General features: G+C 39.3%; 2 protein-coding genes across 2 annotated transcripts; one reads left to right on the forward strand and one right to left on the reverse strand.

The window, feature by feature from the left end:
* LOC109712815 (vegetative cell wall protein gp1-like) lies at nt 1692-3620 on the reverse strand. The gene is made up of 3 exons (XM_020236583.1): nt 3588-3620; nt 2152-3117; nt 1692-1982 (listed from the first exon to the last, which is right to left on the reverse strand). The coding sequence occupies exons 1-3, from the start codon at nt 3618-3620 to the stop codon at nt 1692-1694; spliced, it is 1290 nt and encodes a 429-aa protein (XP_020092172.1).
* Nucleotides 6283-12187, forward strand: LOC109713040 (pre-mRNA-splicing factor 18-like). The gene is made up of 2 exons (XM_020236964.1): nt 6283-7279; nt 11573-12187. Exons 1-2 carry the CDS (start codon nt 6401-6403, stop codon nt 11978-11980), a joined length of 1287 nt encoding a protein of 428 aa, XP_020092553.1. The 5' UTR covers nt 6283-6400; the 3' UTR covers nt 11981-12187.

Consider the following 12510-nt stretch of genomic DNA (forward strand, 5'->3'; position numbering starts at 1 on the left):
TTCATGGGTAAATGTATATAGGTTTATGTATATGGGTTTATGGGTTAATGGTTTTAATGAGTTTTGGATAATGGGTTTAGATAGTGGGCCCAAATGGGTTTTGGACTGGGGCCATTTGTAAATGGGCTCTGGGCTTTGGACTAGGCCTAGATTTAATTGGATTGGGTTATGGGTTATGGGTTAGGTGTGTAGATTGGTTATTGAGTTTAAACTTGGGCTTAACATGGAATGGTTTTATTTTTGATTTGGATTCAGGCTTAACATGGACTGGTTTCATTTTTGATTTGGATTCAGGCTTCATATTTTGACTTGGGTTTGGGCTTCATATGGGCTTAATTTGATTTGGGCTTGATATGGAATTTGGATTTGGGTTCAATACGGGATTTGGATTTGGGCTCAATATGGGCTGAATTCATTTTAATTTGGATTCCGATTCAATATGGACCAAATCATTTTGTATATGGATTTGGGCTCAATGTAGGCCCGTATGGTTTCATTTTGGATATGGATTCGGGATTTGGGCTCAATATGGGCCCGTATGGTTTGTTTTAAATTGAAATCTGGGTTTGGATTATGTTTATCTTCATGAATGGTCCAAATTCAGATTCATATATGGGTCCCAGTTGAGACTTGAATTAGATATGGGCTCGGGCTTAATATGGGCCCGTATGGTTTGAATCCATCTTTTCTTTTAATCAAATCATGGGATTGGGCCCAGCTTTGTATTTGGGTTGGACTCGGATTATGTTGAGCTTGGGCTTGCAGTGAGAATGAGATTTAGGACTTGTTTGAGATCAATTATGAGATTCAAATTGAAGACTTTATATTTATGTTTCGATGTCCTAAAATTGCGCTCTTTTAAATTTGGAGTTTCAAAATAAAGTCGAAATATATAGTTCAGAATCAAATTCGTCACTTAAAAAAAAATTTCGAATGCATTTTTTATTTGTCAAATTCTCAGTCATGAATAATGAAAATTCAACTTAATTTAATTTGGAGCATCTCGATTTGGTCTAATTTAGCCAAATCAAGAGATTCGATTTTGGATAGAATTAAGGGATTCGATGAATATCCCATTATTCTTCCAATATAAAATCAATCATAAGAACAACAATCAACAATCTGATTGATTTCTTTTGCCTCTTAATATAAGAGAATTAAGGGAGTATTTTTCTCTCTTTATCTCTTTTGACAGTATAAGACAATAAAGATGAATAATCTCTTTGTCTCTTTACATTCATGGGACAACTAAGGTGGGAAAAATCCCTTCCTTGCCTCCCTAACAGTAACAAAGCTCTCTCTCTCTCTTTCGTAATTAGAGAAGTAATATCACTCTCTCTCTTTAATTCTTTTGCAAAGAGAAGAGCACCGCTCATTCTCTTTTGATGATGCCATATTCTTTATAAAGAGAAGAGCACCGCTCTTTCTCTCTTAATAACACATTTTTATAAAGAGAAGAGCACCGCTCTCTCTCTTTATGTACATATCAGGTTCGCCGTCGAAAGTAAACATCTTGGGCATTTCATCGAACATTTGGTGGGCATGATCCGTTGGCGCCAACTCCGTCGGAGCAGTATTCTTGGCGGCATTGTAAACGGCGAGGCTGATGTTGTTACTGGCGAGCCTGCTGCACGTTTGCGAGGTGTGAACCGTCGACGTCCAGGAACTCGTCGAACGAGTCCCAGCAGGTGTCAACAAAAGTGTCGGCGGCCAAGAGCTCGCTGTTGGCGTTCACGGGCCGCCCGGTGCTGCGCACCAATCGTCGACGCATTCTGCAGCGCGTCCGCCGCCTGCGCGTGCTCCACCTTGAGCGCCGCAGCCTGGACTGACGCTTCGCTCTGTCGCTGCAGGAAGAGAGGGAAGTCGAGGAGGAAAGCGCCGACCACCATGTTCAGCTGTTGGAGGAAGAGGATGACGACGAGGCAGCGCGCGGCCTCGACAGCGTAGGGATCGGCGAGGAGGCGGGCGGTTTCGGCGAACGCCTGGTCGAAGCGAGAAGCTCGCAGTAGACAGTGTAGCTGTAGAGGATGTGGTTGAGGCCGTCGCGGATGGCGCTTGCGTAGTAGGCGGCCTTCTCGAAGGTCGACACGGGGTGGTCGACGAAGATGATGGGGTAGTAGCCGTGACGTTCTTGTAGACGCCGGCGCAGACTTTATGGGCGACGAGCACAGGGTCGCAGTGCTCCTGGCTCAGCGCATGATTCAACTTCGTTTGGGAATTTCGTCGAACAGGCGGAGCGCGCGGTGCAGAGAGAGAACTCATAGGTGGAAGTCTTTGCGGAAGTCGTCGGAGATGCGGCGGAGCTCGGTGGGTGCTCGGCGGAGGCGCGACGGAGACACGGCGGAACTCGGCGGAGCTCGGCGAAGGGGATCTCTCTAGAGGATCTCTTCGGTGGGTGCTCGACGGAGCTCGGTAGAGCTCGGTGGGGCTTCGGCGGAGACGCCGTAGACCGAAGAAAGGAGACGCGGTGGAAGAGCTCGGCGAAACTCGGCGGAGCTCGGCCGACTCCATGCGGAGCTCGGTGGAGCTTCGGCGGAGGCGAGGGTCGCGCAACGCCACAGGGAATCGGTGGAGGAGGCCGAGGAATTCGAGAGCGCGCCAGTGGAGCGCCTCGGCGCGAGGGAGAGGCGTCGTCGAGGGCAGGGGAGCGGCGGAGGAGGCCGAGGAGTTCGAGCACGCGCCAGTGGAGCGCCTCGGCGCGAGGGAGGCGTCATCGAGGGCAGGGGAGCGGCGGAGGAGGAGCAGGCGCGGCCTCGGGCCCAGGGGTCGGCTCGGAGCGGCGGAGGAGACCGAAGGAGTGCATCGGTGGAGCGCGGGGAGCGGCGGAAGAAGCCTCGGCGCGGAGAGCTCGAGGAGCTCGAACGCGCGGAGGGATCGAGGAGGCAGCGAGGGCGTCGTCGAGGGCAGGGGAGCGGCGGAAGAGGAGCAGGCGCGGCCTCGGGCGCAGGGGTCGGCTCGGAGCGGGCGGCCTCGGGCGCAGGGGTCGGCGAGGAGCAGCGGCCTCGGCAGCGTAGGGGTCGGCGAACTTGGCGTTGATGCGGCGGGTGATGGAGCAGGCGCGGCCTCGGGCGCAGGGGTCGGCTCGGAGGCGGCAGTGGGCCAAGGTCTTGGTGGGTGCTTGAGAGAGAGAGAAAGAGATCTGAGATCTCTTTTTTATTCTCTTTTTCTTTTCTTTTTTTTCTTTTTTTTTTTTTTAGCCGAGAGAGAGAGAGTTTTTTTTTTTTTTTTTTACGGAAGAAAGAGATAATATATTTTTTTTTACTTTTTTTTTTTTGCGATGACGGAATGGGGTGGATATTTTTTTTTGATTAGATTTCGAAGATTCAAAAAAGCTCTCCCTTCCCTTTTTTTTGAGAGAGATATTTATGGGGTGATTTGAGGGGACGTGCGTACGATTTGAGGGTGGTTGAGGAAAACGTGCGTATGGGTGAAGAGGTTACGGGATCGTGGGATGTGGGTGGTTGTAACCGATTTGAGGGAAACGTGCGATGAGAATTCAGGATTGTGGGAGAGATTTTGTGTGGTCACGATGGGATTGTGAAATAATGGATGGTTATGATGGAATCGTGAAGATATTAGTTGGTTACAATGGGATTGTGGGAATATCGCGGATTAGTCATTTCCCTTTGCTCATATTACACCTTAGTCAATACAATAAAATATTATATGATTAAAGCGGAGCATTTTGTAAATACGTGAAAGGGAAATGGCTAATATGCTATTTTTAATACCCGTTCGTATCTACGAGAACGTCCCACTTTTCGTAATTTATACTCCCGGTGCATGAGATATTTTCAAAATTTAAATTTTATCCATGCACCTGGTGCATGGATAATCTCATAAACCATCTCTATTTTTATTTCTTTCTCGCCCCCTTTTTTTTTTTTCTTTTATTCCTCTCTCTTTTTTTATGCTTCAACAATATGCATTGTTAATATACATTTTATATGATTTTTACACTAAATTAGGTATAGTTTAGTATATTACACGAAAATAATATGCAACATATAATACGCTAAATTAGATACAGTTTGGTATATTACGCGAAAATAATATGCAACATATAATATACTAAATTGTATGTAATTTAGTATAAAAATCATGCAAAATGTGTATTAATAATGCATATGTTGCGCTACTTATACAGATATTACACTATTTTGAAGAGCATGTTGCACTATTTGAGAGTATGTTGTACTCTTTCATATTATTAATTATTCTTTGTTTTTTTTATTTTGTCTTCAATGAGATTTCTTGTTTCACGAGAAAGGTATATATAATTATGGCTTAGCAATTGTCATTTCCAAAAATTTGACACTTTATTTAATATGCAATGAAATTTAATTTTTAAAAAGAAAGAGTGCAACACACATCTAAATGGTGCAATATCCTCTCATAAAAGTGCAACATTTACACAAATGGAATAAATATCTGTACAAATAATTTAAAATATGCACCGTTTGTACATATATTGTATAATTTTTATAGTATGTTGTAATATATTATATTATTTTCGCGTAATATACTAAACTGTACGTAATTTATTGTAAAAATCATGTAAAATATATATTAACAATGCATATGTTGCACTGCTTATACAAATATTGCACTATTTTGAAGAGCTTGTTGCACTATTTGAGAGGATGTTGCACTCTTTCATTTATTAATTATTCTTTATTCTTTTTATTTTGTCTCGAATGAGGTTTCTCATTTCACGAGAAAGGTACATATAATTATAGCTTAGCAGTTGTCATTTCCAAGAAGTTTGACACTTTATTTAATCTGTAATAAAATTTAATTATTAAAATGAAAGAGTGCAACATACATTTAAATGGTGCAATATCCTCTCATAATAGTATAATATTTATACAAATGGTATAAATATATGTACAAATAGTATAAAATATGCATCGTTTGTACATATATTGTATAATTTTTATAATATGTTGTAATATATTATATTATTTTTCCGTAATATACTAAACTGTACATAATTTAGTGTAAAAATCATGCAAAATGTGTATTAACAATGCATATGTTGAACTACTTGTACAGATATTGTACTATTTGGAAAAACATGTTGTACTATTTGAGAGGATGTTGTACTCTTTCATCTTATTTATTATTCTTTATTTTTTTATTTTTTCTTGAATCAGGTTTCTCGTTTCACGAGAAAAATACATGTAATTATGGCTTAGTAGTTGTCATTTTCAAAAATTTGTCACTTTATTTAATATGTAATGAAATTTAATTTTCAACAAGAAAAAGTGCAACACACATCTAAATTGTGCAATATCCTCTCATAATAGTGCAATATTTACACAAATGGTGTAAATATCTGTACAAATTGTGTAAAATATGCACGATTCATACATATATTATATAATTTTTATAGTATGTTGTAATTTATTATATTATTTTTGCGTAATATACTAAACTGTATGTAATTTAATGTAAAAATCATGCAAAATGTGTATTAACAATACATATGTTGCACTACTTATACAAATATTGTACTATTTAGAAGAGCATATTGTATTATTTGAAAAGATGTTGCACTTTTTCATCTTATTAATTATATTTTATTCTTTTTATTTTGTTTTGAATGAGAATTTTCGTTTCACGAGAAATGTATATATAATTATGGCTTAGCAGTTGTCATTTTCAAGAAGTTTTACAGTTAATGTCTTAGCAGTTGTATTTTTCTAGGCATTTAAGGCATATAAGTTTTATGCATTTTGAAAGAGGGGTAGTTTGGTCATCCTTCTGAAAATTCGGTCCGAATCTGAAAAACCAAAAAGGTGGCCCACTTTTGCAAAAGCTCAAAATTAGTGGATTTTTTATGCAAATTGACCTTTATTTTTTCTTAATTAATAATCTCTCAGTTCTTATGGGTTGTTGGGCTAAGAAACTATCTTTTCTTTTTTAACTTTTGTATAACATGTTTCAAAATTTAGGTTTTTTTTTTGTATAATATGTTTAAGAATTTGGTAAATATTATTTTTGGATTCAAGTTTTCGGATTTAGAATCGGTTTTCGTATATTTGGTCGGATTCGAGTTTGTTCTGGATTCGGGTTCGGGTTCGGGTTTAGGTTCGAGTTTTGGATTTTTTGTGAGGTTAGAATTTGGATATGAATTTTAAAAAAAATCCTGCATGTTCTGATTCGAATTTGAATTTCGAGTTTCGGATTTGATGGTCGGATTCATGGTTGAATTTTTAAAGACCTGCCCCGAATCCGACACCTGGACATCGCTAGTAAAATCTGATCAGAAGCCAGCCGATCTCCTCCCCCCCCCCTCGCTCTTGTATAGATAGATAAGATATTCCCTAACCCCGCCCCCCTACCCCTTTTCTTTGTATTTTTGGGGGGCATAGAATCGCGAGTCGAAACCAACAGGATGGATCTGCTGAAGCGCGAGCTTCAGCGGAAGCGGCAGAGCCTGGAGGCCGACTTCGGCGGCAAGAAGCTCCTCCGCCGCTCCGAGATCGAGCAGAAGAAGCTCCAGAAGCTCCGCGACGACGAGCGCCGCTACCTCCTCTCCAAATCCCTCCGCTCCTCGTCCTCCTCCTCCTCGTCCTCCGCTCCCTCCCTCAACGCCCCCTCCTCCTCCTCCTCCTCCGCGAACCCTAACCCTAACCCTAACCCTAACCCTAACGACCCCACCTCCTCTCTGCCCCCCGCCCTCTCCTCCTCCTCCTCCAAGAAGCTCGCCGAAACCCTAACCGACGAGCAGCGCATCGACGACCTCGTCCTCCCCCGCCACGAGGTCATCCGCCGCCTCCGACTGCTGAAGCAGCCCATCACCCTCTTCGGCGAGGACGACGCCGCCCGCCTCGACCGCCTCAAGCTCACCCTCAAGTCCGGCATCCTCGAGGTCGACAGCGACATGATCGAGGGCCAGGCCAACGACTTCCTCCGCGACATCTCCGAGCTCCGCAAGCGCCACAAGTCCGGCTTCGTCAAGAGCAAGAGGGAGGACGACGGGCTCGAGGACGACGTCGCCGATGGGGACGCCGACAAGAATTTAAGCGGGGACGGGGGTTCGTCCGGCGTGGATGCGGATAAGGACTTGAAACGGATGAAGGCCAAGTTCGAGGATCTGTGCGATGAGGATAAGATCTTGGTGTTCTTCAAGAGGCTGCTCAATGAGTGGAATCAGGAGCTCGATGAGACGCCCGATGCAGAAAAGAGGACGGCGAGGGGCAAGTCCATGGTCGCCACTTTCAAGCAGTGCGCCCGCTACCTGAATCCCCTGTTCAAGTTCTGCAGGAAAAAGGTATGGACATAGTTATGGATCGATGATTACTACTCATTCTCTCTTTGTTTTCCTGTTTTTTTTCTTTATGATGTGGTACACAGCACTTATTTGTTTAAAAGGCCTGTTTAAATCTGAAAATTTCAGTCGGTTGTTTGGTTGACGCGAATGAAGTTTTTATTTAGGTTATAGTTGTGATGTCAATCTAAATGAACCGATTTATAACCGATTTATAAGAGGGGGAAACTGAGATATTGAAAAAGGTTTCTGGGTGATTCATTTTAGTATTTAAAAATTAAATAAATGAATATACTAACATTCCCTGAAAGCCTGTTTGGTTCGAATTCGAATTGCACCACCTTGGAGGCGTGTCCGCGGGGTGGATGGTGGCCGTTGTATCGCTAGGAGCAACTACAGAGGTCTCGCACGTGGAGGGGCAATCTCTCTTCTAGGACAGTGCATAGCACGTCTCGACTCACAGGCCTCATTGATCTTTTGCATCTTTACAACATTTTATTGTTGATTCTTGTATGCATTTCTAACCAGTTGTTTAAACTTGCTTTTCAAAATATTTTCAAAAGGATATAATTTTACTAAAAGAGTAGAGAGATTTTTCCAACAATTCACTGATACTACAGAAAGAGTTGGTATACTATTTTTGTATTGTATGAAAACAACGGGAATAACTAGTTGTATTTCTTTTTTAATCAAATTGGTGCAAGATAGAAAATGCATTCCAACTATGATAATTTAAACTTTTATTATATCTTCTTATTCCTGAATGAAACTAATATGAGTACCCCTTATTTATGTCATGAGTTTCTGTTTTCTTTCATTAGTGCCTGATAAGGACAAAATGCGACCGTATAGTGTGGAAAGATAGAGTAGCAATTTTTCTTTTTGTTAATATCCTTCCTTTCAATTTTTCTTTTTGTTAATATCCTTCCTTTTTCAGATTTTAAATTTGCACAGCCGGTTTTTTAACTGCTCCTTTATAAATCCTAATGGAAACAGATATATCATGTAATCTTTAAATGGTCCTCTCGTTAAAAAATCAATGGCAGGTTTCAACTATGTTATATATAATTGTAGTTCTTAGGAAGTGTTGGAAAAAAGAATGTGTCATGTGGTCCGAGAGGTTCTTGCTTAGTTGTCAGCACCAGGGGTTCTGGCTGTAAGAATAGGTTGTTCGTTCAAATTTATACAGATATTGGCTGTTACATTTGTGGCCTAATTTTCTACGTATAAAACACAATTTATGTTGTTCTTGCCTATGTTGCACATACATGAGTACGGAGATACAAATACAACACGATACTGATATGGCGATACAACAAATTCTGAAAGCTTCAGAATATGGTTCTTGGAGGATATCCCAGTAAGAATTGTTCTTACTACATAGTATTTCTTATGATAATAATATTTATAATATATTACTACATAGTATTTCTTATGACAATAAATATTTATGATAGTTTAGATGATTAGATAGCAAAAACAATAAACACGCTAACATGCACAAAATATAAAGATAGTTGGCTTTCTCTTCAAGAAAGGAATTAACAAGATGAACTTTAATCTTGAGTTTTATTAACCATGGGTCCATCATGCAAGTGTCATCCAAAAGCATTAGATAATTAATAACAAGTTTTTGGACCTGAGGCCGCTTAAGAATGACTCTTTTCCAAATTAGACCGAAGAAACCTCCATCCCCTATCCGCAAGTATCCTCATGTATCCTTCAAGTATCACTTGGGTACCTGGGTATGTTTGTAACATTTTAAAATATTGGATATTACTATCAAGCATTCAGCACGTATTGTTTGTATTAGGTGATCCGTGTTCGGAGTTCCTTATTCCAGTAAACAAGCACATGTAGCGATTTGAAAGTCACGATGTTTGCAAATATTATATATGGGATCTAAGATAAGGTATATGTTATCATTTAAATTTTCTTGGAATATCATTGGGAAAGTGTGACTTGTAATACCTACTGATGATATGCTGTTTGTGAACATCACCATTGAATTTTCTGAGAGCATGTTTTAATATCAAGTATGATACTTCCTTTCGGATGCTTTTGTTCTTCCTGGCATCTCAAGTTTGGAATGTCAAATATACTTGGTTGAGTTTATTCACTATATATGCTTAAAGGGATTACACTTTTATAAGGAGGGATGAATTTCTTGCTGCTGTCGTCAAATGTTTTTAGCTACGAAGCACGGATACTTCAAATTTCATGACGTATCCGTATCGGATACGTATCGGATACCGATACGCGCCCGATACGTGCCCGATATGTGTCCGATACGGGAATGAAGTATCTGGCATTTTTAAAAAATAAAAAAATATCGGATATGGCTCGGATACGTGAGGGATACGAGCGGATACGGGGGGGACACGGCTAGGTTCTTTTTTGGTCTAAAATGATCGAAACTTAAAATTTTTTTAAAAGCTCACGTCCAAACTTATTGGAAAGAAGGAAAAGAGTGAAAAAAACGCCAATATCTGTTCAATTTGTCATTTCATCTATCTTTTTGCTCTTGAATGGTAGAAGGCGCTTCCTCTCGTTCTATCTTCACACAATATTTACTCTCTTTCATCTAATTTGTCAACCTAGCATTAAGCAACAAAGGCTATAGAAAATATGATTTTTTTTTTCTTTCTCTATTAAATTGTTAGCATATTTTTTTATTATTATTTTAATAATAGAACTAACAAAACAGACATATATATTGATGGCTAATTATCTAATTTGTGCGACTATATATCTATTGTTATCATTTGATCAAGTTGAATGATAGTTGGTTTGATACTTTTTGAATTATTATTTTATCTGATTGATTATCTTTTTTAATGAACATATGCAAAACAATTATATAAGTTAATGCATATTAGAATATATTCCTTAATATAGTCCAGATATCCTAATTGTTCTCAATATATCATTACATATAATCAATATATATTTAAATATATTTAAAATAATATTTTATTTAAGTATATCCCGTGTATCGTATCCTAGAAGTTTTAGAAATTGCCGTATCACCGTATCCGTATCGTGTCATATCCGTATCCCCGTATCCGTATCTGTGCAACATAGGTTTTTAGTGGTTTGGCTTTTGGTTGGAGAGTGGAATGTTATGAATACTGGTGGGAAGGTGTTGCATGAAATTTTTGGTCTTGACTAGAGTGACTCTTATGTAGTTCTATATCTATTGTATCATACTGCTGGTTTGATGGTGTTTGATGGGTTCCACTGGCAACACGGAAGGTTGTCAGATGATCTGATTCATCAATCACTCACCTGCAGTAGGCAGTTAATCTTGAAACCAAAATTGGTAAAGAAGTTTTCTTATTTTAGCTTGGTAGAATGGTAATATATAATTTTCATTGAAAATTAGTTAAGCTGCAGTAGCATTATTGACGTCGTGTTTGCTAGTTCATTTAAATAATCATAATAAAATTTTAGTTTCTAATGGCTTGGAATTGGGTAAATTTTTCCATCGTCCACTGAACTACAAGTGGAATTTTATTCGAGTCACTAAACTTTAATTTGTTTCAATTAAGGCACCACACTTTAATTTGTATTTCAATTTTATTACTTTGATGTCAAACTCTGTATGATTGTCCAAACATAATGGAAAAGTTATTTTAGTTCAGTTACCACACCATCTTCTAGAGACGACATGACTTATTAGTCTTTCTCTTGGAGATTATGTAATTGCTAATTCAGTTGTCAAATCATCTCTTCAAAATGATGTAAAAGTTGAATAATAGTTATTTTGAGATCATATATGTTGAAATGACTAGCACTCCTTACTGTGTCATTTTTTTTCCCCGTAGTATTGAATTAGCTGCCACATTATTACCTTATCAGAAAAATTAATCAAAATTTCAAAGCTATCTGATTGAAACAGAAATTGAAGTTCACCGGCTTGATTGCAATAAATTGAAGTTCACTGACATAAATGGAATTCGGCCATAAGTTCGGTTGATCTATTGTGTAATTTTCCTTTTGAAATTGCATGAAATTGCTTCTTGCCATCAGCATGCTATGTTTCCTTGAATGTGATTTTCTTGTAGACAATTACTATATTGTAACTCAGTTATTTCCGCTGGAATGGAATCAGGAGTTAACGATCTATGTATAAGTGTATATATTTTCTTACCTAGCTCCCCTATAATCACGGGATAAAGTATTAGTGCTGACAAGTTGCATTTGCTAAATGGTTCTGATTAACTTGCTCCTGAATCATGAATTTTGTTCTGTTATGGTGCCACCTGCTAATAATACCGCGTTTTCATAATCCAGGTTCTCCCAGATGACATCCGCCAAGCACTGCTCGTGGTGGTGGAATGTTGCATGAAACGGGACTACCTTGCAGCGATGGACCAGTACATCAAGATGGCCATCGGGAACGCGCCCTGGCCAATCGGTGTCACTATGGTTGGTATCCACGAGCGCTCAGCCCGTGAGAAGATCTACACCAACAGTGTGGCCCACATCATGAACGACGAAACCACCCGCAAGTACCTGCAGTCCGTGAAGAGGCTTATGACCCTTTGCCAGCGTCGCTACCCGGCCGATCCTTCCAAGTCAGTCGAGTTCAACAGCCTGGCGAATGGGAGCGATCTACAGTCACTCCTCTCTGAGGAAAGGGGAGGCTCGAAAGCCCCTTCGGATGATAGGCTTCGGTTAATGCCTGCTCCAAAGGAATAGCATCTGTTATAACTATTGTTAACTAGGATTATGTAATTTTCCAAGATTATGGAAGTCTGTAATATGCATTGTATCCTATCTTTTTTTAACTTTCTTGTTTCAGTGGCTTATTTTCTTTCTGATACAATATATAATCTTCTAGAACGAGGAAAATGAGAATCTCAGTGTCTCCTTTTTTAAATTGCAAACACACTTGGGTTTATTAAATTACCCCCTGCTGGGCATCTCTGCCTGCTGTTCTTTTTACAGTACAGTTGTTCCAGTTTGAGAGTTCCATAACAATAAATTTACATTTTTATTGAAATTGTATCTCGTAAGTGAAAAATAATTCTTTTATTAGATAACTTAAAAAAGACATGGAGGATAAAAAAAACCAAAATTCACGTCCTTAACCATTGATGATACGCAGAAAAAAAAATATTTTAGTATAATTTTCATGCAATAAGTAGTTTGTTTCTCCTGAAGTTCTATGAAACTAGAAGCACTGTTTTTTTTTTAAAAAAAATAAAATAAAATAAAATAAAACCTTT

The sequence above is a fragment of the Ananas comosus genome, linkage group 7, assembly GCF_001540865.1.
Source record: "Ananas comosus cultivar F153 linkage group 7, ASM154086v1, whole genome shotgun sequence".
In the NCBI taxonomy this organism is placed as follows: domain Eukaryota; kingdom Viridiplantae; phylum Streptophyta; class Magnoliopsida; order Poales; family Bromeliaceae; genus Ananas; species Ananas comosus.

What these genes read in the sequence shown, in the direction of transcription:
- LOC109713040 (XM_020236964.1), top strand. Translation starts at nt 6,401, where the DNA reads ATGGATCTGCTGAAGCGCGAGCTTCAGCGGAAGCGGCAGAGCCTGGAG. An exon ending in TCAAGTTCTGCAGGAAAAAG is followed by an intron (nt 7,280 to 11,572) that starts GTATGGACATAG and finishes TTCATAATCCAG; the next exon opens with GTTCTCCCAGATGACATCCG.
- LOC109712815 (XM_020236583.1), bottom strand. Translation starts at nt 3,620, where the DNA reads ATGACTAATCCGCGATATTCCCACAATCCCATT. An exon ending in GATATTCCCACAATCCCATT is followed by an intron (nt 3,118 to 3,587) that starts GTAACCAACTAA and finishes CTCTCTCTCAAG; the next exon opens with CACCCACCAAGACCTTGGCC. An exon ending in CTGTGCTCGTCGCCCATAAA is followed by an intron (nt 1,983 to 2,151) that starts GTCTGCGCCGGC and finishes CGCTTCGACCAG; the next exon opens with GCGTTCGCCGAAACCGCCCG.